The sequence below is a fragment of the Acomys minous genome (assembly GCF_964271855.1).
Source record: "Acomys minous genome assembly, chromosome: 9".
Classification (NCBI taxonomy): domain Eukaryota; kingdom Metazoa; phylum Chordata; class Mammalia; order Rodentia; family Muridae; genus Acomys; species Acomys minous.
In genome coordinates this window covers 34,544,368-34,571,376 of record NC_140490.1, presented here as the reverse complement: position 1 = coordinate 34,571,376, position 27,009 = coordinate 34,544,368, and the positions used below count along the sequence as shown (strand labels likewise).

The 27,009-nt window shown below is 45.6% G+C and overlaps 2 protein-coding genes across 11 annotated transcripts in view; one reads left to right on the top strand and one right to left on the bottom strand.

Moving 5' to 3' along the window:
* The window catches only part of PXK (PX domain containing serine/threonine kinase like), a 61,482-nt gene extending 48,391 nt beyond the window's left edge, over positions 1-13,091 (top strand). The window contains exons 14-20 of one of the 9 annotated variants that reach the window (XM_084794517.1): positions 1,456-1,533; positions 1,986-2,072; positions 2,448-2,517; positions 4,018-4,077; positions 8,692-8,721; positions 11,225-11,257; positions 12,663-12,800. In XM_084794517.1, the coding sequence (XP_084650643.1) occupies positions 1,456-1,533; positions 1,986-2,072; positions 2,448-2,517; positions 4,018-4,077; positions 8,692-8,708 (312 nt within the window). In that variant the 3' untranslated portion in view covers positions 8,709-8,721; positions 11,225-11,257; positions 12,663-12,800. Of the gene's footprint in view, positions 1-1,455; positions 1,534-1,985; positions 2,073-2,447; positions 2,518-4,014; positions 4,078-8,688; positions 8,722-11,224; positions 11,258-12,662 lie in introns of all 9 variants that reach the window. The other 8 variants (XM_084794514.1, XM_084794512.1, XM_084794516.1 and 5 more) reach the window with 8 other exon arrangements.
* Positions 13,092-13,101: 10 nt separating this feature from the next.
* PDHB (pyruvate dehydrogenase E1 subunit beta) lies at positions 13,102-21,106 on the bottom strand. 2 transcript variants are annotated; one of them, XM_084794524.1, is made up of 10 exons: positions 20,952-21,106; positions 20,826-20,879; positions 19,383-19,490; positions 19,228-19,290; positions 19,100-19,135; positions 18,289-18,574; positions 17,640-17,750; positions 17,284-17,375; positions 15,652-15,793; positions 13,102-13,508 (listed from the first exon to the last, which is right to left on the bottom strand). In XM_084794524.1, the coding sequence occupies exons 1-10, from the start codon at positions 20,991-20,993 to the stop codon at positions 13,450-13,452; spliced, it is 993 nt and encodes a 330-aa protein (XP_084650650.1). In that variant the 5' UTR covers positions 20,994-21,106; the 3' UTR covers positions 13,102-13,449. The 2 variants fall into 2 exon arrangements, with proteins under 2 accessions (XP_084650650.1, XP_084650649.1); XM_084794523.1 differs by lacking the exon at positions 13,102-13,508 and adding an exon at positions 14,758-15,299 and having other exon boundaries at positions 20,952-21,105.
* Positions 21,107-27,009: the final 5,903 nt, after the last annotated feature.

The window sequence follows — 27,009 nt, the reverse complement described above, 5'->3', positions numbered from 1 at the left end:
TGAACTGAGGACCTCTGGAAGTGCAGCCAGTGCTCTTAACCTCTAAGCCATCTCTCCAGCCCGGTAGATTTTTTTTTTTAATCATCATTTATATATTTTCTTTGAAGAAATTTCTATTTAAGCCCCTTTCCCTTTTTAAAATTGGGTTACTAATTTTTGTTGTTCATTTGCAGAAGTTCCTTTATATCTTCTGATTCTGAGTCTTTATTTTATTTTTTGAGGCAGGGTTTCTCTCTGTAGCCCTGGCTGTCCTGGAACTTGCTCTGTTGACCAGGCTGGCGCGGAACTCACAGAAATCCCCCTGCCTCTGCCTCCTGAGTGCTGAGATCAAAGGTATACACCACCATTACTTGTTGACATTAAGTCTTTATAAGTACTGAAAAACTTTAAATTTCATTGTCAGCAATGTCCTGTGTTGAACAGTTTCAATTTTGACCAATCCAAGTTACTCATTGTTTTCTTTCATTGTTTATGTTTTTGGTGTTATATTCAAGAAATCATTTCCAGCTAGGTAGGATGATCTTTGCCTATAATCTCTGAGGTAAGAGGATCTTTAGTTCAAGGCCAGGTGGGGCTACATTACAGTGCCAGGGCTGTACAGTTACCCAACCTTACCAGAAAGAGGCCCCGCCCTGGGGATGGGTGGTGGCAGACAGCAGCGGAGGATGCTGCAGCAGGAGGGTCACAGGTGCATTCAAGGCCAGTCTGAGCAGATCAGGGAGAAGCTGCACCCTCAAAAAATAAATAGACAAATAAGTAGGCTAATTTTTTTAAGTAGAAAGAAAATATTGGCAAATCCAGTGCCAGGATGGGTGGATGCTCCTTCCCTGTCTTTAGATGTTTTGTGGCTTTAGGCATTACAGTTAGGTCCTGCATCCATGTTGAGTTTTCCAATATGACATAAGGATCTAATTTTACTACTTTTTATGTAGATTTTTAATTTTTACCAACAACAGTCTTTTGAAGTAGTTGATCTTTCCTTGTTGTGTTGTTGTTTTGTTTTTCGAGACAGTGTTTCTCTGTGTGACAGCCCTGGCTGTCCTGTATTCATTTTGTAGGCCAGGCTGGCCTCACTTCTGTGGACCACCATTGTCTCCCTACATGAGGACGTGCTTCTGGAACTCTCCTTCTACTCTATTATCTATGGAATAATTGGCTTTGAAATGAGGTTTTGTGAGACAATGTAATAATTTTGATGACTTGTTTTTTATTTTTTGAGATTGCCTTGGCAATTCTTGAACCCCTTGAAATACTTGAAACATAGTGTGTTTGTGTTTTAAATTTATGCATTTGTTACCCAAAAGTGCTGGCAAGGTGACTGTAGCTTGTGTGGCTGGAGTGCGCGGCTTTAACTGGTTTTGTTCTAGAGGGGCTCCCATGGGATAACAGCTGCTGCTGCTGCTGCGTGTGTTCAGGCCCTTCACTCAGAAGCTCCTGTACTGCGTCTCCTTTCAGATTCCCACAAAATTAAAAGAGGCACTGAGGATTGCTAAAGAGTGTATAGAGAAAAGGCTCGTTGAGGAACAGAAGCAGGTAAGGCGGCCACAGTCCCTCGCTGCCCTGGGGTCATTTAGTTTCCCACTCACAGCCATCGGCTTTCGACTGCTCACTTCATAAACATTTTGTGCGTACCTGCTCTCAACCAGAGTTTGGGCTGAGTGCTATGACAGAGCACAGTATCTCACAGCCCCGCTCAGTCTGCTCAGTCTGTGTGGAATAAGCACACACACGGGGTGACTGTCCTTCGTGGTCAGGCCTTGCTGGGCAGGTGGGTGGCAGTACTCAGGGGCTACATTATTCTGTAAGGGGAGGTGGCTGCAGGAGTTGGGAAAGTGAGGAGGACCATTGTCACCTAGCAGACCTGAGCCACAAGACAGCAGGCTAGCAAAGACCTGGTTTGCCTAGCAGTTCAGTGTGGCCAACCACGTAGGAGCCTCCTGCAGGTGGGACTTGCTCTGACTTGTGGGGACTGTGGTCTCTTAAAGATTCACCAGCACCGAAGACTAACGAGAGCTCAGTCACACCACGGGTCTGAGGAAGAAAGGAAAAGGAGAAAGATCTTAGCTCGAAAGGTAAGCCTGTTGTCCCTGTGTTCTCGTTTTAAATCCAGATGACTAGTTTGGACACGGGGACGGACACACTCACACACACACACACACACACACACACACACACACACACACACACACACACACACAGAGCATTCCTGGCTTGGTAGGTCCCTTCATTACGGCATATGTAATTGGAGGAAGTGGTCAGCTTGGGTAGTTACGTCAGCATTCTTGGTTTTGATTTCCCCTTTGGCTTGTGGCTTATTCACTGCATTGGGTTAGGAAGCTGAATATACCATTCTCTGTAGCTGGTTAAACTGTCTGTCTGGAATTTTTTTCTAACTCTCAGCTAGCATGTAGCTTGGCTTACTGCCCGTCCTTCTTTTATCTTTAAAGAAGTCAAAGCGATCTGCTGTTGAGGACAGTGAAGAACAGCCAGTGAAGCACAGCAGCTCCAACAACTCAGGTAAGTGGCTGTAGGCTGTCCTGGGCCCATCGTCAGGTGCAGTTCAGGCCTGGATTGGAGAGTTGACTGAGCAGTGCAGGAATGAAAGAAGAGACTACAACTCTGTCCCCAGTGAAGAACTCTGACGACACTCATCCCTCACGTCTCCACCACTGGCAAGTTCAGTCAGTCAGAGACAGGAGCATTTGACATGGGAGGAAGGTAGGCCCTGCTGTGTACATGGAGATTAGCCTAAACTTTGCTCTCTGCTCTGGAACCCATGCAGACCCTCAGTGGATTAAGGAGTAGACTCGGTGGTGGTGGTGGTGGTGTGTGTGTGTGTCTTTGTGTCTGTGTGCATGTATGTGTGTGCGTGCGTGTGTGCGTGCATGGCAGCATTGTTCAAGAAAGGCCAGTGTGGTACAGAGGGCCTCTCTTGAGTCGCTCTCTCAGTCACTATAATAACTGTCCTGATAGCCTTCACAGTCATTCACAGCTGCCCTCCTCTGGCCATGCTGGCTTTGAGCCTAATGTATGCTCAACTTTGGACCAGACTGAGGGGCAGCCTGTGTGATCCAAGGCTAGTTTTCGAATCTGTGAAATAAAAGAGTTTTTACCCCAAATATGAGAATGTTTGCTAAATTTCATCCAAGAAAAGGTCTAGAAAATCCACAGACTTTGGGGCTGAGCCTCTTTAACTGATTGTACCTGCTCACAAAGCTGGTCTTCAACAGGTCATGCCTCATTTTTTTCGGTCAGTTCGGATAAGATGTTGGCCCACCTTAGAGGAGATACTAAGAGATATACAGGAGAACTGAGCTGAGTGTGGTCACACGCTGCCTGCAATTCCAGGGTCCGGGAGGTTGAGGCCAGATCCTGAGATTGAGGCTAGTTTGGGCTCCTCAGTGAGACTCTGCCTCAAACAAATGGATGAATGAGTAAAGCCTGAAATTGGTGTGGTGGCACACACCTTTAATCCCAACATTTAGTAGGCAGGGGGCAGATTGTGAGTTTGAGGTCTACATGGTGAGTTCCAGGACAGCCAGGGCTACAGAGAAAGACCCTGTGTCAGAAGCAGAGTCAGCTGTAGTAGTCTGTGCCCGGGATCGCTGTGCTTGGGAGGCTAACACAGAATAACTGCTGAGAAAGCCACAAGGACCAAATGCATAGAGGAAGGAGAAGAAAGTAAAAGCATGTGTGTAAATGCTACCAGGTGCTCTTGGGTAAGGTTCCTACAAGGCTGCTGTGACCATAGTCATTGGTTCAGGAAGAGATACAGTAACCAGTGTCTATGCTACCCATGTCCTCACTGGTCAGTAAGCCCTAGTGGCTAGTGAAGGGAATGCACGCTGCCCCGGCATGAGAACCTGTCACCACTGGGTCTAATTTTCTTCTTCCATTGTGCACAAGCTCCACACCTTGGCTAAGTACACGTTCTCAAACAATGCTAAGTCTCTGCTCACACCAACCTTCAGATGTCTGCCTTTGCTCCCCCTGAGGTTTCTCTGTTTTTCTTAGCAGGATCTGGGGCCAGCTCACCTCTTACATCCCCGTCATCTCCAACTCCACCCTCCACAGCAGGTTGGTAATGTGTAAGGTGGCAGGGCCCCTCCCTCTCCTTGCCTTGGCCATGCATTTCAGGGGTTAGACCCCCACCTGTCTTCTCCAGAGGGACACATGCAAATGAAAACACTTGTTATCTGGAGGCTAGGTTCCCAATACTTGTTATCTGGAGACTAGGTTCCTAATACTTGTTATCTGGAGGCTAGGTTCCCAATACTTGTTATCTGGAGGCTAGGTTCCCAATACTTGTTATCTGGAGGCTAGGTTCCCAATACTTGTTATCTGGAGGCTAGGTTCCCAACACTTGTTATCTGGAGGCTAGGTTCCCAATACTTGTTATCTGGAGACTAGGTTCCTAATACTTGTTATCTGGAGACTAGGTTCCCAATACTTGTTATCTGGAGGCTAGGTTCCCAAGCTCAGTGCTGGGGGAAGCACTGCTGCAGCACCCCTATCCTCTCTGGCTTAAGCTTGCTGTTTGCTGAAAAGCCTCCTGCAAGGCTCCTTGGGTCAGAGCGTGTCTTAGGGCAAAACAAACACACTGTTGTCCTGGCCTTTGTCCTACCACAGCTTTCTCCTTTAGACCCTCCTGTTGTGGGTTTGTCATAGCAGAGCTGATTGAGCACACAGTAAAACATCCATACCAGTGAATTTCCTGATAACCATTTGCTCTCTGTCCTGTTCTCTGAAGCACATGATAACCTGGATAATCATCACTAACCTTTGTTCCACTGTGGGAATCAAATCAGATACTGTGAGGGTTTTTTTGCAACAAACAAACAACCAACCCACAAAGTATTTGTCTTTGGGAAACCTTAGAAAAACAACAGTTCTGTGTAATAATGTCTTACCTTTTTGAACTAAGATCTTTTTTCTGACTATTTGTAATCTAGTAAAAACAAGGGGGCAGCATATCTACTTTCCCTTCCAGGTGTCTAAGAAGCTGTCCTTGAAAGAGTTCCTCCCGCTGTTTGAAGGGGGATCTTTGGCAGGGTTGGCATATGAGCTGACAGTACCATACTCTTAAATGCTAATGGCATTGCCCACGAGCCACCAAGAGTGTTAAAAGTGGCTGCCTTTAATGACTCTAGCTAAGCCTCCTGGGGGAGAAGTGAATGCAAGAGGGCTAGTTTTATTTGTCCTCTCCTTGATGGCTAAGAGGGATTCCTGTAGAATTTTCTAGGGTCAGGGTCGGTCTTATGTAGCCAAACGCCAGGTCATGGGAATGATTCTCTTGTCTTTGATTTTCTCAGCAGATTGTAAAGATTTTAACTGAGAACTTCCAAATAGAACTGTCTTGTGAAGATTAACTGTTTGGGCTGACCAGAAATTTCTGGAAAACTACTGTTGAGACTATTTTGAGCCCTTTTCCCGATGACATGGTGTTGTACACACTGAGGAAATGAAGAAGATTCTGAGGCTTCTTAGCCGTGGTTAACAGGGAGATGTGTATGAGCTGTGGTTCTGGCAGCTTATTCCCTTTCTCATCTTTAGCTGTCTCATTTCACTCATAGTCTAGTGCCCCTGCTAGGGGGTGGGGGTGGGGTCTTGTAGTTACCTCTGCTTTAAATGGCAGCGATCTCATAGAATAGCAACTTTACATAAAATGAGTTTGTTCATTTTGTTTGTTTTTGCTTTTGAGACAGGGTTTCTCTGTGTAGCCTTAGCTGTCTTGGACTCCCTTTGTAGACCAGGCTGGCCTTGAACTCACAGCGATCCACCTGCCTCTGCCTCCTGAGTGCTGGGATTAAAGGCAGGTGCCACCACACCTGGCCTGTAATTTTCAAAGTAAGAGAAGAAAAAGTGGATTTTTTTAGTAGCGCCTGGTGAGTGTGGGGGAAAGCTCCATGTAGGAAAGTAGTAGCAGGGGCAGCACTGTAACTGGAGAACACATTTTGAAGTTCAAGCAGGGTAGCTGTCAGGAGAAGCTTCTGAGACAAATTAATGACTCCGTTCCTTTAATGATTTTGTTGATGAAATTACTGACAGTTATTCATCCCAAAGACCATGCTCTGACCTCTACTGGCTGTTATCTGTAATGAATCTCAGAGTTCGCCTAGCAACCTAGCATTTCCGGTGCTAAGCCAGGTACACATAGTACTCCAGATGTAGTCAAGATACCTACAGGAGGCCCGGGGTTCACTGGGAACTCTGTATAGCCTGGGTTACAGGGAGAAGCAGACAGGCTCCAGATGATACCCAAACTGTCAGGCACAGTTCAAGCAGACAAAATCTTCTCTGTGGGTCTAAAGCCTGGTTGGTAAGGTTTTCTACTGGTAGTTCCCTTGAAATAACAATTTTTATCGTGGTGGTATGTGCCTTTAACTCCAGCACTTCCGGAGGCAGAGGCAGGTGGATCTTTGAACTGGAGGCCAGCCTGGTCTACTGAGTTCCAGGACAGCCAGGGCTACACCAAGAAACCCTGTTTCAGAGAGAGAAACCTTCTAGACAAATGAAAAAGCATGAAAGCCATGAGTCAAAGCTCAGCTCAGACCCTGTGGCAGATTCCTCTTCCAAGTAAAACCACTACATTAATCTTCCCCGGACTTTGTCTTTAATCTCTTCATTGTAGAGGAGGGCCTGCCTATGTCCTCTTCTCTAGAGGGCTTTCTGGGAAGCTGGCTTTTAAAAGGATCTATGGGCCAATGTGATGGCTCAGTGGTGGTAAAAGTGCTTGCTGCCAAGCCTGGTGACCAGAGTTCTATCCCTGCAAGCCACTTGGTAGGAGAGAACTGTCTTCTGCAAGTTGTTCTCTGACCTCCACACTGTGCGATGGCACTTATGTACCATACACACACTCCACACACACTCAACACACACATACACACAGAGCACACACACACTCCATTCCACACATAACACACACATACACACACAGCACACACACACTCCACCCCACACATAACACACACATACACACACAGCACACACACACTCCATTCCACACATAACACACACATACACACACAGCACACACACACTCCACCCCACACTCAACACACACATACACACAGAGCACACACACACTCCACCCCACACATAACACACATACACACACAGCACACACACACTCCACCCCACACCCAACACACACACACACACACACTCCATTCCACACATAACACACACATACACACACAGCACACACACATTCCACCCCACACATAACACACACATACACACACAGCATACACACACACTCCACCCTACACATAACACACACATACACACACAGCACATACACACTCTACCTCACACATAATACACACACACTCCACCCTACACATAACGCACACACACCCCACAGCTGGGCGTGGTGGTGTGGTGGGTTGTCTTGAAAAAACAATCACACATAAATAAACTAACAAACCTGTAGGCTCAATTTTCTTAGCAAATATGTTTTATTATGAACTTATTAACCAAAAGCACCTCACTTATAACTCGACTAACCTAAACAATAGGAAAAAGAGATTAAGGAATATAATAATGAAACCATAAGGATATCAGTTCCGATAACGATTTTCCTGGCGTAGTCAGCAGGATTTCTTCTACTGGAACCTGGAGCAACCAGAACCCAGAACCTCAGCCAGAGCCCAGAGCCCCGAAGCCTTCCCTCAAGCGGTTCTCTCTAGGAGTGTCTCAGAATGGAGCAATGACCAGCCAAAACTATCCCAAGTCACCAAAGGCCTTGTCTCTTGTTTTTGGCTCACATTTATACTTCCTCTCAGAATTTGTTCAAGGATGTTTTTCAGCTGGTTAAAAACCAGTCTCCCCCACATGATGGTTTGACTTCTAAGGGGATAAACATCACCTGCTCTCTCACAAGTCTTTTTCTCATCCCCCAGTTGTGATCTAAACAAAAAACATGTTTATCTCTCCTTCACAAACCTTTGCCGTTTTAGTTAAAATTCATGGCAAGGCTTTTTAAGCAGTAAATTATCATCAGACTTTGGTAAAGCAGTAGTTTTCCCTTTTTTGAGCTCACAGAAATTTCTGTGCTTATAACTACGTAAAAATAGCATCTAGTTGAGTGGTGGTGCACACTTTTATTCCCAGCACTCAGGAGACAGGTAGATTCTGTGAGTTCAGTGCCAGTCTGGTCTACAGAATGAGTTCCAGGACAGCCAGGGCTACACAAAGAAACCCTGTCTCCACCCACCTACCCCCAAAGCACCTAACTGGCTTAGAAAAGTGTGAAGAAAGTGAGTTGTTCATTTGCTGTACCCTGAAAGATTCATGTTTGTGTCTGTAAACCAAGGCATTTTGTGGCTAACTGTACCCTAGTTTTGCCGTGAAAATACTTTTTACTCCCTGGTTTTTCAAGACAGGCTTTCTCTGTTTCACAGAGTCCTGGCTGTCCCGGACTCTCTCTGTAGACCAGGCTGGCCTTGAACTCACAGAGATCTGCCCTCTGCTTCCCCAAGTGGTGGGATAAAAGGCATGCACCACCGTGCTTAGCTGAGAATACTTAACATGCATCTCAGACTAACACTTTACTGTTAACTATTTGATTAAATGACATTAAACTCTGAATAATAATAATAATAATGTCTCCCCCTTCTCTCTCTCTCTCTCTCTCTCTCTCTCTCTCTCTCTCTCTCTCTCTCTCTCTCTCTCCCCTGACTTCAGTAGAGCATGCACCACTTTGAACGTGAATTTTCGGTAACGTAAGCTATCCTGACTTATCCAGCTTTAAAGATGCTGTGTTTCTGTGTGTGAGATTGGACCCAATGCATTTGTGTCACTGATGAACAGACCTGGAGGCAGAAGAGAGCACTCCCTTTGTGGAACATTTCAGTGAAACGCAGCATCTTTAAAAGGCCCCAAGTCACTTCATCTGTATTCATTTCATTTCCTTCATGAACCTCTAAAATCTTCATTTTTCACTCCAATTTTAGTTTATAAATGTGACTCTAATTGCATCTCAATAGCATCTGAGTGCAATTTTAGAAATTATTACTCTCAAAGTTGTGCTACTGAAATATTGGTTCCTAGTTACTGAGAAGGAAGACATAGTATTAGGCAGTTGGGTTATCGGCATAACTTCCTAGCTTTGTAATATTGACAAAAAAAAAAAGTTCTTTGTGACACATGCTACATCTAACCAAGACCAAGGCAAAGGTGGCCCAAAAAGCTGAGGACTGCTGTGACTCGGTGTGACTTCTGTCTTCTGGGTCTGGTATGGTCTAGTGGCCAGCTTTCCTACCCATCCAGAGCTACAGAAACCTGGAGAAATTACTAAACTTGGCTTAAGACTAGGTGACTTCAAATGTCGTTTCTATAAGAGTGTACAGATGTGCCTGGCATAGCAACCCTCTAAAGATCTAAACTGCATAACTTTTCTTTGTGTACCAGGGTGCATCCTCTTTCTGGCCCTTGGCTGACTGCCACATCCCTGTTGGGTCTGGTGGAGGGACTTCTGGGAAAGTTAAGTCGGCTAGTATTAGGATTTTTGTCCAAGAGAACATGAGCTAGGAGAATCTGGGATTGACCTGGTTGTCATTCCAGGTGCACTTTGTTGTTAGTTTTCAGACAGGGGCTCTCTGTGTAGCCCTGGCTATCCTGGACTTGCTTTGTAGACCAGGCTAGCCTTGAACTCACAGAGCTGGGATTAAAGATGTGTGCTACCTTGCCCGACCTGCAGGAGCATCCCCATCCCAGCTGTGACCTCATGTAACTGCCAGTCAGCATGGAATTTGTCTGCTCTTTCCTCTTGTCTGTGGCCTGCGGGTAATTAGCGTTCAGGCACAGAGATAGTACATGCATCAGGCAGTTTCAGGTTTTTCATAGGGCAAATTGCCAGCTTCTTTGTTCTCTGTCCCTTCCCCTTTTTCTTTCCTGACAGTGTTGCTAATGCTGTGATCTTATACTCACTAACCTTTAGAAGAAGCTAGAAGACTTAAAGTGCCCAAAGACAATGAATAGACGGAGCTTATCCTCAGAGACTGAGCTCCCAGTGTGTTCTTGCCTCTCGCAGCTTTACCTTTCTAGTTCTTAGGGCCTTCCCTCAACTTGTAGTATCCCCTAGAGGCTGGAGTCTATCCTTCTTTGCCTTAATGTACACACCAAGTCCTGCTATAATTCTGACAGGCCTAATGAGGAAAATCATGCTTCATGGAACATCTGGCCCTTTGGGACTGGTTGGCCCAAGTCCCTGTGGGCAGGCATCAGGTGTTCACTCTTCCACACTGGAATGAGTAGCTCCCTTTCTCACACAGTCTCCTCTGTTTGTTACACAGGCACAGGCTAGGCCAGTCCCTGTGAGCAGGCGTCAGGACTCACTCTTCCCTTCACCATACAGGCATAGTATGTTAGATGGTATATTGATACCGCAGCCTCTTGAGGAGTTTAAGCGACAGTTTCGGCCTCCACTTAAAAAATAAAGACCCATTTTACTGAACCCACCCCAACTCCCAGATTCTGGTAGAGCATGTAAGGTTGTGAGGCCAGACTCAAAGGTTGGTTCTCTGTGAAGCCAAGCTGTGGTATGCCAAGATCACCACCCTCACCCAGGAATTCAAGCCCCTGGGCCTGTCTCTAGCCAGCTTCCTGAACCCTGGACTGGAGGGCAGCCCGTCTTGGGATGGCCAGTTTCCGGCATGCAGGGCCCCCAGTGCTGCTGCAGCCCAAGCATGTCTTCTGACCTTTAACCCTGCAGTGATTCCTCAACCCCAGGTGTCTGAGCACAAAGATGGGAGGGAGGAACCTACGGCTCCTGGTCCAGAGCATCCAGAGCATCACAATACATTTCTACTGCCCTTCTCTGGCCATCAGGATAGTACCTGGTGTTTGGGGTATTAGTGGCCTTCATGGCAGCCTTGGTACTGCATGCTGTCAAGAGACTCAGTCCCAAGAGCTTCAAGAGAGACCTCCTCCACCCCAGCATCTCACTATTATTACCCAAATGCTCTCAATCCACCTGGGCTTCTCATCCCCGGAATCACTGCATGGTAACGTCCTTTATAGCCCCCAGAGAGCCACGATGTCTTCCACAATCCACCCTAACATAAAGCCTAACTCACTTCCATTCATTGTTGAGTGAAACCGACGTAGACTGTTGTGTCCGTTCGTCTGTACCTAACCTTTATCTGTATTGTTGCTACATTATTTGAGAATGCCACGATTGCAGAGCATGAGATGCATTTGTGTGATTCTTTCATTTCAGCTGCCTTAGGTTGAGGTAAAGATAGAAAGGAAGGTAAGTGGCTTTTGTGAATCAAGGATTCCAGCCATTGCTTGTTGGTGCTTAGTGATGACACATTTACTTGACTATTTTCTTGGTGACCTTGAACCATTCATTTTTTCATCCACATTTAGTGGACAAGGTGTCCTGCCTGTTATTCCTGCAGCTCACAGCAGAGTATCCCAGGGAGGGGTAGAGGGTAGAGTTAACACATAGAAGTAGGGGCTGAGAGAGCCACAGTGTGTGTGACAGCCACAGGCTGAAGTCTATTACAGCAGTGATGGTTCTGTACGTTACTTTGGAGAGAACAGTTTGCCAAGTTAAAAACAACAGCAACAACAAAATGAAATCTGGGGACTGACCAGATGGCTCAGCAAGTAAAGGGGCTCCTAGGCCTTGATTGACACCATCTAAGAAGTTCACTGTAGTATACAGGTGCCTGGAAGCCGAGAGATGTTTTAGGTACCCAGTTTCCCTCCTTGCCCAGGATCCCTGATGCTCCAGCACACACACAAGAGACATGTATACTCACTCACTCACTCTGTTCTTGGGTTAGGCTACTGTGAAAAGGAACAGTTCCTGAAAGACTTCACCCTGAGAATGGCCTTGCCAGGGAGAGCCCTTTTCTCTAAATTTCTCCTGACAAGTATTAGCATTTTATATTTCCTTAATGCAGCATAGGGAATTATTCAAACTAAGACTCTCAGGGACTTGAGTAATGTAGCTAGCACTGGCTCCTCGTGGAGTGTCCTGAGTGGCCTGTCATTCTAACAGGGGTCACTCCGGCTTTTGTCATCAGGTTGTCTCTGCTCTCCATATACTCTCTTTACCACTTACACTCTGCTTTTCAAGTGAAGATGCAGTTGTGTGGTACTACAAGATAGGTTGGCTATAAAATGCTTGCCATGCAAGCACGAGCATCTGAATTTGGATTCCTAAAACCCAGAATGAATGAGATGATATGTAAAACCACAAAGCTGGGGAGGCAGTGACAGGATCCCTTGGGTTTGCTGGCCTACTCTAGCCAACCACATCCTTTAAGTATTTCGTGAAGAAACTGTGGGCCAACTCTGCATGCAGAGATGTGAGCTCAGTAAGCAGATCTGACCTGAACCTAAGCTATACAGCTGGAAATAGTCAGAGCTACTCCAGGGAGAGATGTCACTGTGGTTTCACATAACCTCCGATACTTGATTTGATTCTCTTCTCACATGACTGTCATTTGAAGGAAATAACCTTTAAGCCCCTTCGTTGCTTCTAATTCTTATGTTTAATCAATGTTTGAAGACATCTTGAATACTGGGTTCTTTCTTGGCCCCCCTGAGAACATTTAGTCTCCCCAGATTGCACTCTGCTGTGGCCTGAGCAGCAGCCGCAGCATGGAGCATGGAGCACTGACCCTCTCCCCTTTCCTCCGCAGGGCTGTCTTCTGCATTACCTCCACCTCCTCCACCACCTCTGCCTCCACCAGCAGGTCCCTTGCCAACAGGCACAGAGACACCTGCTCCGCTCCTGCCCCAGGCTGTGAACGGGGAGAGCCGTGGGGCCTTGCTCAGCTCTATCCAGAATTTCCAAAAGGGAACTTTGAGGAAAGCCAAAACTTGTGATCACAGTGCTCCTAAGATTGGCTGATGCTTGCTGTTTACACTGGGAGGGCAGGCTCTTCTGTGGCACTGCCACCTGCAGCCCCTCTTCCTGTGTGAGTCCTTGCACAGCCTCCCTCAAGTCCCTTCCTGGGTGAGTCCTTGCAGAGCCCGCACAGCCAGTCTTGCAGACACATGCCAGTTAAGAGGCTTTTCAAGAGGGAAATGCTCCCCAAGTAGAATAAAATGGGGCCAGCATTGCTGCCTTAATGAGTGTTTTGTTCCTTTGTGACTCTAATGGGCTTCCTTTAGGGGCAGCAGCATAAGGGAGTCATTACTTTCACCAGCTAAAGGAAAAATGATAAAAAAAAAAAAAAAAGCAATGACAGCGTTTTGTCACAGCAGCGAATGACCTCTGTTACTATCCCTCCTACTCTATCTGAAGTATTCTCGTAGCTCATTCCTCCGAAGCATAGTTTGGTTATTTCTTAGGTAGTTCCCATTTGTGCTGTCCTCCCTTCCTTCTCCCATGCTAACACTTGTCACCGTAGCAGTGACCTGCTGAGGCAGAGGAGCAGCTCTCACCCCCTCACGCAGGACATGGAGTGTTCCTCAGCCTCAGGTTCAGTGAGATCTCACAGCGCTGGCCGCCACTCTGGATTCACAGTCCTCAGCTACAGTTACTGAAACAACATAAACCATGGAGAGAGCACTTGCCGGTTAGAGGACTGTCTTCATCCTCAGCAACTGCGGCGTTTGGGGGAGAGGGAGGGCCAGCAGTACAGGTGCATCAGCATCCATAGCAATCTCTTCTGACTTCACTTATTCAACTTCAGCATCTTTTTGATGTTACTTAGTTATTAGTAATCCTTTATCCTATGATTTGCTTAAAACTTTAAATAAATTGCACTTTAAAGGATTATAAGAAATCCATTTTAAAATTCAAATACATCAGTGTTGGTTACTATGCAGAAAGAATGTCATTGTGTATAGTTTCATGTAATGTGATACATGTTCAGCTGTATTTTTTATTAAAATAAATCATGTCAAGAAAGTATGTTGTGACTTTGCTAGGTATTTCAGATGAGAGCAAACTGTAGTCACAAAGTATACTCAAATTTCCTTCCTCTACCCTGTCTCCTTATGTATGCTTCTATGACTTGTTTAAACTACTCTTTGCTATCAAGTTCTGAACAGACTCATATAAACAGAGTGACTGGGTTTGGCATAAATTCTCCTTCCATTTTAAAAGTAGCCCTGTTAGAATTAGGGGTGACGAGTTACAGACAGGGCTGGCAGAGTGCTTGTCTAGCACTGAGGAAGCCTTGGGTCTGTCTCCAGCATGATGGTGTATGTCTGTAGCATCGTCTACTCCATAATTAGTTTGAGGCCAATTTGGGCTGCATGAGACCCTGCCTCAAAAAGAGGCTGTGGATTCATGAAATGTGGCCTAATGGGCAGTCCCTGGTGGAAATGTGGGCCTGAGTGCTTCTGCTTTCAGTTCTGCATAGTTTCAAGTATATGAATAAAAGCAAATAGTAGGGTCTGGGGGTGTAGTTGAGTAGTAGAGCACTCAGCTAACAGGCACATGGCCCTGGAAAGAAAAAAGCTTCAATCAGGGCCAGGTGTGGTATCTTGGGAGGCAGAGTCAGGTGATCTATGATCCGAGTCTACAGATAGTTCTGGCCCAGCTAGGAACAGTCAAAGTCTCTCCAATTTCTTTCTTTTTTTGAATTTTGAAGATAAGGTTTCTCTGGCTTTGGCTGTTCTGGAAATCTATGTAGACCAGGCTGGCCTCAAACTCAGATATCCACCTGCCTCTGCCTCCTGAAGTGCTGGGATTAAGAGGGTACACCACCACTGTCCAGCTTGACAGTAATTTCTTAATAGTACTCCAAGACTTCCACACATTATGAATAGAAATACAATTACTCATAGGTAGGAATCCCCTTTATTCCTTATCAAAACACATTTACATCAAATGTAGATAATATACTTTTTAGACATATAAGTTATCTTTTGGGGTATATCCTTCATCAGGACTCTGGCGTTATCTTGGCCCTTCTAATGAAAGAGGGCACATTTTCATATTAATCTTATTTAAAGATTTAGACAACAGTAACAGACAAAGAAAGCACAGCATCTAGGGCAGGGAGTGGAGAGTGTTCCCCTCAGAAACACATTTAAACTTTTTACCTTACAGAGACACCTGCTGCTTTAGCACTAACTTTATGACTGCTTAAGTCTTGCAGTACACAGGTAAAGTCCCAAACAAGTATCAACAAGTATTTTAAATAAATTTCAATGACTTGACATTCAAAGTCCAAATTAGACATTCAAAGTCTTCTTTACTGCAAATATGATGTCTTTGACCTGAGGTATGGCGCTGTCTTCTAGGATCTTTGCATAAGGCATCGGGACATCAGCCCCAGTGACACGAACAGCAGGAGCATCAAGGAAATTGAATGCAGGGCCTAGGGAAGAAAGGAGGCTCACCTGAGAGGCAGACTTGGGATTCAGGAAGAGAAAAGAAAAGTACTAGCTGGGCAGTGGTGGCGCACGCCTTTAATCCTGGCACTTGGGAGGCAGAGGCAGGTGGATCACTGTGAGCTCAAGGCCAGCCTGGTCTACAAAGTGAGTCCGGGACAGTCAAGGCTACACAGAGAAACCCTGTCTGGAAAAACCAACACTTTTACAACACTTACCCTAAGGACAATACCCTAACTGACAAGTTGAAGCTTTAGCTCTCTTCCCAGTCAGTGTTCACTACAGTTTGACTGCATTTTAGAACCAGGTTTTTGTGTTTTGTTTTGTTTTTTTAAATACCTTCCATGATTCTGGCACAAATCTCAGCTCCTACTCCAAATTGTGGCCAGCCTCCTTCCACAGTTATGAGATGGTTTGTCTTCATGACACTGGCTTCTATAGTCTCAATGTCCATTGGCCTGATGGTACGCAGATTTATTACCTAAAGACAACGCAAGAAATAGGCTTTATAGAATCTGAGAGACAAATACAGCCTTGACCCCCAAACACCACTTCTCCTTTTTTTTCTTATGTGCCCTAGGCATGAAACAGCTTTGACCACCAAGGCAGGCATCAAGCTAGGATGAACAAAGGACTGCCATCTGCTCTGCCCCTGGCTGATATAAGAACACCACCACCACCAAGGTGTCTCTTTGCCCATTGCCAGGGGTTTCACCACTTCTTTTTTTTTTTTTTTGTTAATCTCTGGATCTGAGAAAACTGAATCTGCCTTTCAATAGATGCACCATGGAGACAGAAAGGAAAACCAGTATAGCAGAGCGCGCCTGTAACCTCACCACTTGGGAGGCTGAGGCAGGATGACCCAAGTTTGAAGACAGTGTGGGCTACACAGCGAGACCGTGTCTCAAACAAGCAAAAAGTAAAATGAGAATTTGTAAGTAAAGTAGAAGCCTGGATCCGGCCCAGGAAGCCTCCTCACCTACAGGATTCACTCACCTTCTTGGCTTCAACAGCCCTCTTACCAAAATAAGTAGCCGAGTGGTAATGCGCACGGTCCCTATACCATGACACCCTATGATGGAGTAAGACTTCTATTGTCCTCATTTTTATAGCCTATGAAACACAGCAGTACTAAGTACTACTTGGTAGGTTCTGCACAGGAAATTAGTCAGTTACTTCTGAAGTCTAACGCCCAGGCTGGATCTTGGGTGTGTGCTTGTATGTGCACATATGTGAAGAATCAGCGATGACCTCAGGTTTCTTCCTCAATTGCTTTCTGCCTTTTTTTTTTTTTTTTAAAAGAAACGGTATCACTGAATCTGGAACTAACTGGCTGGTTGGACTGCCTGGTCAGGTTACCAAGCCCAAGGAATCCTCCTAGTACTATGTCCCCAGTGCTGGGATAGCAAGCTAAGGCTGTCACGGTTGGCTTGTTCTATTGTTGTTTTAAGATTTATTTATTATGTATACAGTGCTCTGCCTGCATGCATTCACAGCTTCTGGAGAGAGAGAGAGAGAGAGAGAGAGAGAGAGAGAGAGAGAGTGTGTGTGTGTGTGTGTGTGTGTGTGTGTGCGCGCGCACGCGCGCGCCTGCATGCAATGCACACAATACCACGTAGAAGTTTGCTGTAGCATACATGTAGAATTCAGCAGTAGTTGGTTCCCCAACTACCAAGTGGCTCCTAGGGATTAACCTTAGACTGTCAGGGTTTGGCAGCGACTTTCCCTGCTAAGCCGACTCACCAGCCTTGGGCCTTTTATTTGTTTTTTGTTTTTTGAGACAGGGTTTCTCTTTGTAGCTCTAGCTGTCCTAGACTCCCTTTGTAAACTAGGCTGTCCTTGAACTCAGAGATTTGCCTGCCTTTACCTCCCTGAGTGCTAGGATTAAAGGCATGCACCACCACTCTCAGCTCAGCCCTGGGTCTTAAAAGGAGATTTTTCTGTCTCAAACCCCCCAACCCCCGCACGTACCTCACATTCGATTCCCTCCTTAGACAGTACAGCTGCAGCTTCTAGGCAGTGGCCCACTGGTCTTGAATGGGCAACTACAGTGATGTGGGTTCCTGAAATAAAGTGGTCACAGATTACAGGTCAGAGGAACTAATGTAGCACGCTGAAGCCAGCTATAGCTTATCTTATCAAACCTTCAGCTTATTTCACTACACTATGTAGTGAAATTGTATTTATGGACATGAAATACAACCTACCAGACGATTAAGAAAAGCCTAACTTTTTAAGTCAAACTACGTAGTAGTAACTTCTGACCTATATAAACAAACAAACAAAATGGCTACAGTAAATATTCACGTATACCAGGGTGCTCTCACCTTGCCGTTCGATTTTGGCTTTTCCAATAGGAATCAGGAAGTCTTTTGACTGAGCTTCTGCAGGAATTTCAAACGCCACGCCGTACATCAGTTCGTTCTCTAGCATCACCACTGCAAGACACTGTAAGCTCTCAGACAACAAACCAGACAAATCAACCCAAATGCATACCCACGGAAATCATCCTGGGAGTAAGAAGCTGGCTTCTATCACATCTAGAAGCTTCGGGCTGGCTCACATGCTGACAGCTGCAGTCTGGGCAAAGAGGGCAAACCTATGGTTTGGGTATGCAGTGAATAACAAGCCCCCTAGAGTGAGAAAAAAAACCCCACTTTTTTGGGGGGTGGGGGGGGGTTTGAGACAGAGTTTCTCTGTGTATCCTTGGCTGTCCTGGACTCGCTTTGCAGGCCAGGATGACCTTGAACTCACAGTGATCTGCCTGGCTCTGCTTCTGAGTGCTGGGATTAAGGGCTTGAGCCACCATGCCAGGCCTAAAAAACCATATTTTTTTTTTTTACTATCTTTACTATTCATAAATCATTAGCTATATTATATCTAAGGCTCCCAAGATGCCCTTGATGGCTCCTTATATGCAGAGAGTTCGTGTCAGTTTTTTAATGTTCAAAAGAAACCCAGGGTTACTATGCTGACCTGGATTATTATCACGAATGGCTGATTTAATAAGTCCTTTTGCGTCCTCAGAATTCCAGGGGCTGACCACTTTTAAACCTGGGCAGTGCCCATACCACGCAGCAAAGCATTGTGAGTGTTGAGCAGCTACACCTGCTGAGGCTCCATTAGGACCCCTGAAGACTATGGGCACAGGCTGAAAGCCCGCAGACATGTAGTAGGTCTTGGCTGCTGAGTTTATAACGTGGTCAATGGCTTGCATAGAGAAATTGAAGGTCATAAATTCACAGATGGGCCGCAGTCCAGCCTGTCAAGTGGAAAACATCAACGTTAAAAAGACTAAATAGAACATGGAAGGGTGGTAAATAACCACTCCATTTTTTCCACATGCAAATAGCTTTTGTTTTGTTTTATTTTTGGAAATAGGGCTTCTCTGTGTGGCCCTGGCTATCCTGGAACTCACTTTGTGAATCAGGATAGCCCTGAAATCAGAGATCCACCTGTCTCTCTCTCTCTTTTTTTTTTTAAAAAGATTAATGTATTTATGTCTATTAGTGCTCTATTTGCAAGTATGCTGCATGACAGAAGAGGGCAAATCCCATTTTAGATGGTTCTGAGCCGCCATGTGGTTGCTAGGAATTGAACTCAGGACCTTTGGAAGAACAGCCAGTGCTCTTAACCACTGAGGCATCTCTCCTTTGCCTCTCCTGTTCCCCACCCCCATCTCGCGTGCTAGGATTAAAGGCAAACACCACTATGCCCATGCAAACAACATTTACAAAAAATATTAAAGGAAATCTCTTTGGATAACTTCATAAATAATATTACATACCATAGCTGCACCAACAGCAATTCCAGCAAAGCCCATCTGTAAAGCAAACACCAGCCTAAGAAAAAGTCCATAGAAATTAAAACTGTGACTACTCAACTAGCCCCTCAAAGCTTGTCTGGAAGGCTTACCTCTGATATGGGAGTATCTATGATCCTCTTGTCACCGTATTTCTTCCATAAGCCTCTGCTAACCTACAATTAAGATTCAACCCCATGACTTTCAAGTGTTTGTCAGGGCAAATGGATGCTTTTCAATTTTACATAGGTTTATTTACTTCTCTTACCTTGTAAGCACCGTCATACTGGGCAACTTCTTCCCCAAGCAGAAATACCTTTTCATCTCTTTCTAGTTCTTCATCCATACCTTGATTAATAGCTTCACGAACTGTCAGCTGGCACAGGTATATAAAGAGAAAACACGCCACAGGATTAGTTAGGATACTGTGGAGGCTCCCTTCTTTATACTTACCTAGGCTGCCCAGAAATTTAGCATTCAGGCTGACGGTTCCAAGAATCTGAGGAGGCAAGACAGCAAGCCTGATGGCTTTTTGTTTGTTTGTTTGTTTTTTTCCCTCGAGACAGGGTTTCTCTGTGTAGCCTTGACTGTCCTGGACTTGCCTTGTAGACCAGGCTGGCCTTGAACTCACAGAGATCTGCCTGCCTCTGCCTCTGGAGTGCTGGGATTAAAGGTGTGCATCATCACCATGTGGTGGATGGAGAAAACTGATTTTCTGGAAGTTGACCTCAAGTGCACACACACATACACAAAGCAGCTAAATGCATATCATACGAATTAAAATTCCAAGAACTTAAAAAGTAACACTTATGTCAAATAACCTTCACCAGATGTTAATGACAAGCGTCCAGAACACCTGTACTGCTTCATGTACAGGCAGGCAAGAAAACTGATGGAGTGCTAAAGCAGCTCACAGGCAGTTTCCTGGTAGAAAACATGCTGGGTTGTTTTATCACTACCCGTGGAGTACTAAGAGGCCGAGAACTAGCAAGGAAGTCTAATGCTGAGTATTACGCACTCACTAGTGCACAACACTTGACATCCACCATGCAGGAGCTGCTACTTCAATATGTATCCAAACCGTGGGAACAAGCCAAATACCTGTCTTTGAATGAATATATAAATAAAACGTACAAAGCATATGAATCAAGCTGTCAAAGGACCAAATTCTGATGTATGTATTCTACATACATGGATGAACTTTAAAGCTACTGTGACAAGTTAAATAAGCCAGACACCCATGGGCAAAAAATTCAACTTACATAACATTCTAGAACAAGCAAACGCATAGAGCTAGAAAAGTACAATATGGGATGTAGTAGTGTGCGTTACTACTATCCTCTAACAGTTCCTATTTCGGATGACCAAAAAAGTTCTGGAAATGAATAGCATATACAGTGAATTCATTCGATGCCAATGATCCCTGCGTTTAGCACATAAGGTTTTAAAGTTATATTTTACCACAATTCGGGCTGGGAAAAAAAAAAGTCAAGGAAGCAGCTGGTGGCTTATTAGACTGCCACCGGCCTGGGCATCTGTGTGAGTGGGACCGTGGGGCGACAAAGGCAGCGCCAATCTTCGGCAGGACGCGGCCGCCGCCAGGGCCCGCGATGCCACCCGGCGTCGGGGCAGACGCCACCCCCGGCTCTCAGGCCTGCTCTCGGGACAGAGGACTCCCTCCCGGCCTGGCCCAGCGTCGGAGGCAGGTTACCTGCAGCGCTGCGGGCGCCGAGCGGTGAAAACGCCTCTTCAGCAGCCCGGAAACCTGGCGAGGAGAGAGAAGGAGGTTCATAGAAGGTACAGGTCGGCCGAGGGCGCGCCGGGGGCTGCTACCTACTTGCCGCAAGGGTCCCCGCAACAGAACAGCACCAGCCGCCATCTTGCCCGTGTCCTCTACTCGTCGCCTAATGACAACACAGAAGCGCCGCAGACCCAGCCACAGTCTCCGCTTTGTGGAACCAATAGAGACCGAAGACTGCGGGGCCAGCCTTCCTGAGAGAGCCAATAGGAGGGTGCTATTCCGGAGGCCCCGCCTCCTTGGCTTTGGCAGGGCCGCTACCTATGGGCCGCTACTCTGCGAGCGTAGCCAACGGCCCGTTGCGACGTCAGCAAGCTCCACCTGGCCAGCCAAGGGCCAGCCGCGTTGGTGAGCAGCTGCGGTTCCTCTCTGACCTGGAACACTGGAGATAACTTTGCTAACCGCCTCTCAAACAGCTAGCACGCCCTGCGCACACCCGTAACTGCTGCCTGCCCTCGTGCTTGGCCTGAATCAGTGCAGCCTGATTGACCGATGCTGGAGGAACCTTAAAGCCACCCCTTTGCTGGCACTTCCTCTGCCTCCTGAGTGCTGGGGTTAAAGGCGTGCTCTACCAAGCCTGGCTTGGACTATGAGATACCAGATAAAAGTGTTATATGCAAGCCGGAGGTCGAGGCACACGCCTTTAATCCCAGCACTCTGGAGGTAGAGGCTTTATGTTTAATATAAAATAAGATAGTAAGGTACCAGGCAGCAGATACTTATGTTATAGAGGAGTTTGTTAAATGAGCATGGGGAGAGAAGGAAAGGGGAGAGGGGTACCGAGAGAGAGAGAGAGAGAGAGAGAGAGAGAGAGAGAGAGAGAGAGAGAGAGACAGAGACAGAGACAGAGACAGAGACAGAGAGACAGAGACAGAGAGACAGAGACAGAGAGAGACAGAGACAGACAAGAAGAGAGGGAAGAGAGAGGAAGAGGAAGAGGGAAGGGTGAGGTAGGACTGTTCTGGGCAGGGCCACGCCCCCATGGCAGACATCACAGGTAGGCAGACTGAAGCAGAATCCTAAGGCGAATCTCTGTGAGTTCCAGCCAGCCTGGTCTACAAAGAGATTTCCAGGACAGCCAGGGCTATTATACAGAGAGACCCTGTCTCAAAAAACACTAACAAAAACAACAAACAAAAGTTATTCACTCAGTATGATGGTATGTCACATGTGCCTGTGTTTCATTCCTGTATACTATCTGCTGTATGTTTCTAGCACATTTTGTTTGCCTTACTCATCTCTTTGAGTATTTGGATTTTGTGAACGATGCTGTGAACACTGGGATACACATGCCTACTTGAGGCATGGCTTTCAGTTTGTGTTGCTGGGGATGGAACTCTGTCACTCTAGCACTTTGCTTTCAATTCTTTCAACTATATGGACTCAGAGGTGAAATGACTATATCATGGGGATTATATGGGCTTGTTTGTTGTTGTTAGTACTTGCCCACACAAAATTCCACAGCAGTTACATATTCCACCCGAAATACACGTTTTCTTGCTATTATGAGTTTTAGATTTTAATGTGACTTTAAAGGCTGGGTGTGGTGATGTATATCTATATCCCAGCTGTGAAGAGACTGAGAACTTGGAATCCTAGGCTACAGAGTAAGACCTCATCTCAAAACACACACGTACAGTCTCTCCCACCAATCACAAACTATAATAAGTTAACTAAGTGAAATGTTTTTGAGTGAGAAACAGTTGTCCCATTGTAGGAAAACAGTTACAGTCGTGCAGAAACTATCAGGTAAGCATCTGTCTCACTGGAAGTCTCCAGAGAAACAGAGCAATAATACGCATGGGTTAAGAAGCTTAGAGGTAGCTACAGATACAGTTGTGTGATGATTATGAAGGCTGAGAGGCCACTTACCAGCTACAGGCAAGTGGGAGAACCAGACACCTTGGTACTGTGCTGGCTCAGTGCTGGTCTGCAGGCCTGAGGACGTGCGCGGTGCAGGTCAGAGTGTGCAAGCCTGCATTTCCGATGATGGCTGAGGAGCAAAGCATGGTGTTTCTTTCCCAGGAGACGGGGAAAGAACGTGCCTTGCCTCTCCCTTTTCATCCATCTGGGCCCCCAGCTGTGGATGTGGATGCAAAGCAAGCTCTCCATGCAAAGGGAACAAGAGTTTGTTCTGACTCAAAAGAGGAGTGAGCATGGCCTCGGAACCCAGATTCAGGTTCCATGTGGAAGCATTTCATGAACTTTTATGGTCATAGGACAAAAGCAGTACAACACCAAGCATTCAGCCTGCTTCCTTGAAGAACCCAGCACTGCCAGCCCAGGGATAGCACCATCCACAATCGCTAATTAAGAAAAATGCTCTACAGACTTGCCGACGGCCGGATCTTTGGAGGCAGCTTCTCAATTGAGATCTCTCAGATGATTAAGGCTTGCATGGAGCTAGCATAAATCTAGTCACCGCAATAGAAATGTGGGTGGCCAGTCATTTTAATATCTCTAGGGTGTAGAATTGGGGATTGCTGGTCCCCAGGATAAGAGTTTTTTATTTTTGTCTTTCCTGCCTTTCTGTTGAGATGATAAAATACTCTGACCAAAGCAAGGTAAGGGAGTGTTTATTTTGACTCACAGTTCAAGGATACAGTGTATCATGCTGCAAGACAAAGTGGCAGAAACTTGAGGAAGCTGGTTGTTATGAAATAATAAGTACCTTTGGCAGGCCAGAGGCAAGGCCTGGCCCAGGGAAACTACACCGTGCAACAGACCTGGTACAAGAGAGGTTTATTGGGGGAGAGGAGAGAAGTGAGGACCTGCGGAAGGGGTAGAGGCAGCCAGAGAGCCTTGAGGGCAGAGAGAGAGAGAGAGAGAGAGAGAGAGAGAGAGAGAGAGAGAGAGAGAGAGAGAGAGAGAGGAGGCGGAGGTGGACACATTGGAACTCCAAGGACAGAGAGAGAGAGAGCTAGGGTGGTGAGCAGGTCCATTTATTATTTATTTATTATTTATTTCAGTTTTTTGAGACAGGGTTTCTCTTGTTGTCCTGGCTGCTCCCAGAGTGCTGGGATTACATGTGTGCACCACCACGCTTGGCTTGAGCAGGTCCTTTTATAAGCAACACACACCTGGTGTACTTGGCTTTGGCAGGTGATGGCAGCAGGTGATGACATAGCAGTTGCTAGGTCCCTGAGAGTAGGCTATTGGAATTGCCTGTAATCTTAACATTCCTTTCTTCTTGTTTAATTAAAAATGAGGAGCTATGGCTGGGTGTGGTGGCGTTTAATCCCAGCATTCAGGAGGCAGAGGCAGGTGGATATCTGTGAATCCCAGGCCAGCCTGGTCTACAAAGTGAGTCCAGGACAGACAGGGCTGTTACACAGAGAAACCCTGTCTCGAAAAACAAAACAAAACAAAACAAAAAATGAGGAGCTAGGAAAAGGTGTTGATGAGGCAGGAATGAGGGCCATGTGTTCTCTAGACTGTTTCCTGCTGTCTGGGGTGACAACATTTTGGGGGGAATCTAAGATCAAGGTGCTGATCAAGTCCTGTTTCATTCGCTGTCCAGGCTGTGGAACCATCTGGGCCTTGGAAGGTGCAGGCCTAGTTGAAGCAGTCTGTGAGGTTGGACCACCTGGGACTAGCCACTTCAGTGTTGTCCTGGGTGCAGATTTTGAGGAAACACTTGGACTATGCTGAAACGTGTGTGTGTGTGTGTGTGTGTGTGTGTGTGTGTGTGTGTGTGTGTGTGTGTGTGTGTCAGAAAGAAGATAAAGTTAGGTAGGCTAGGAAGAAACTTGTACATTTGAAACTTTAGGCACAAGTTCTTGGCATTTGAGGGAGAGGAGTCCCAAAACCAAGGATGGGGAAGGAATTCCCCTCCCTGCCCCTCTGGAATAGGCCATAGGCTGTAGATGACAGGGGCACTCATCTGGAGTCCATTTGATCATGAGAGGTGATGCGGGCCGATTACACGAATCTTTCTATCTTTACAAAAGAGGTGAGGTTCAGGCATGCTAGCATCACCATTGTTTGTAATCTGCCCTGAAGCTCACATTGCGAAGAAGGCAGTAGAGCACAGCTTTGTGTCACAGTAGAGGTGTGGGAAACAAACACTTCAATGTGAGCTCAGGGAAGACAGACAGACTTCAGACCATGAAAGAGGGCTCCTTCCCTCTGCCCAGAAGACCAATGTATATAACTTAGCACAGTGAGAAGTCCCTTTTTAAGTCTATACTTAGAAGAGAACCAGGGGAAATTTAAAATGACAGTCGTGGGCTGTATGTGGAAGGCTTTGCCAGAGTAGACTAACAAGTCGCCAGAACTCCACTGATTAGTGTTAACGCTCTGAACTTTGAAGTCTTAAGACAACAGTAGCATAGTGAGGGAAAGGAATCAGGATCATTTTTTATTCCTTTTATATATCTTAAATCATTTTCTTATTACCATTTAACCTTTCATGTCCTCCAACCTTCAAAGTTTGCATTTAACAACCTTAAAACATATTCTTAGGGGACTGAAGAGATGGCTCAGAGGTTAAGAGCCTCTTCTAAAGGTTAGGCTGCTCTTCCAAAGGTTCTGAGTTCAATTTCAATAACCACATGGCGGTTCACAATTATCTACAATGTGATCTGATGCCCTCTTCCGACTTCCAGGTGTTGCATGCAGGCAGAGCACTGTATAAATAAGTAAATAAATAAACAAATCTTTTTTTAAAAAGACCTTTTTAGACTATAAAACACATTCTTAGGTCCTCACTTAAGCTTCTGTGTATGTTCATACCCTTCATAAACTTTGTATTTTTTTTCCAACCAATTATTTATCATGAGACACAAGTGATTAATTGCAGGGAGCAGTCACTATATAGTGAGTTTCTTTAGATAAAGTTCTCCGGTGCCCATCATCTTTGGAGGAGATTAGTGGTACTGTCAGGAGGTGGTGTGGGTGACTATCATGAAAAGCTTTTCTATTAAACATTTTAAATGCCGTATTCTGCAGATCTCCGAAGTGTTTGAGGCTCATCTGTCTATTTAAAGTCTATCTAAATGGACAAACTTTGCTTGCTTCTAATTACTTAGTTTGAAAATGTATGCAGGAGGCTTAATAAGGCTTATTCCTGTGATATTAAGTCTTTTGCCTTTTTTCATGGTAGAACTGGGAATCAGCGTGGCCTTACACATGCAAAGGAAGTGCTGCTCCCCTGAACTTCCCTGCATCTGCTGCCCACTTCCCAATGAGTCATCTGTCTCATATATACCTTCTTGCAACGTACATTTATTTATCACTCCCCAGTCCTATATTGAGTCTATAACTTGTAAATATTTTCACCCACGTGAGCAGGTCTTTTCATTCTCTTAATAGTATGATATATGTATCAGTTCCTGCCCGTATGTAAATATATACTTACTTTTCATAGGGCAATCCTGAGTCCTGCAACCTCAGTAAACTCATGTACTAATCCCAGAAGCTTTTTTTTTTTTTTTTTGCCATTGCTTGGGGTTATCTGCAAAACAATAATTTTGTCTGTGAAAGAGCTCTATTTTTTTCCTTTGCAATATGTGTGTCTTTTGCATCCTTACGTTACCTGATTGCTGGCCTTGTCAACAATGCTTGCATCTCATCTTGGAGGGAACACCTTCAGCCAGCCGTTTTCTGGCAAGAGCAATGCTTGTTTCAGATCTTTATGAAAATGCTCTTACTTTAGAGTAGGCAGTTGTATGCCCGTAGCTCAGTAGGAAGAGCGTCCCTAGCATAGTAGGTCTATAAAGGTCCCTTATAGTCCTCATTTGCTGAGTCCTTTTATTCTCATGAATGTCCGTTACATTGTGTCAGCTGACTTGTCGGCATCAATTTATTTGGTCATGTGATTTCCTCCCCTCCACTTCTTCTGTCTGCTAACTTGTTGTATCACGTTGATGTTGATGATGATAATGACGATGATTTTGAAACAAGGTGTCACCCTGTATGCCCTGGAACTCAGTATGTAGACCAGGCCGGCTTCTGCTTCCTGAGTGCATCAATGACATTGAATTTGAAATGTTGAATTGTTGTTGAATTTGGGGGTAAAACCTAACACAGTCAGCCAGGAGGTGGTGGTGCATACCTTTAATCCTAGTTCTTGAGAGGTCCAGGCAGGTGGATCTCA

Excerpts from the sequence above, each read along its gene's own strand:
- PDHB (XM_084794523.1), bottom strand. The coding sequence starts at position 20,993 with ATGGCGGCTGGTGCTGTTCTGTTGCGGGGACCCTTGCGGCAA. Across the intron at positions 19,291-19,382 it reads AGTATGACGGTGCTTACAAG|GTTAGCAGAGGCTTATGGAA; the intron begins GTAAGAGAAGTA and ends TCTTAATTGTAG. Across the intron at positions 15,300-15,651 it reads TTGTGCCAGAATCATGGAAG|GCCCTGCATTCAATTTCCTT; the intron begins GTATTTAAAAAA and ends TTTCTTCCCTAG.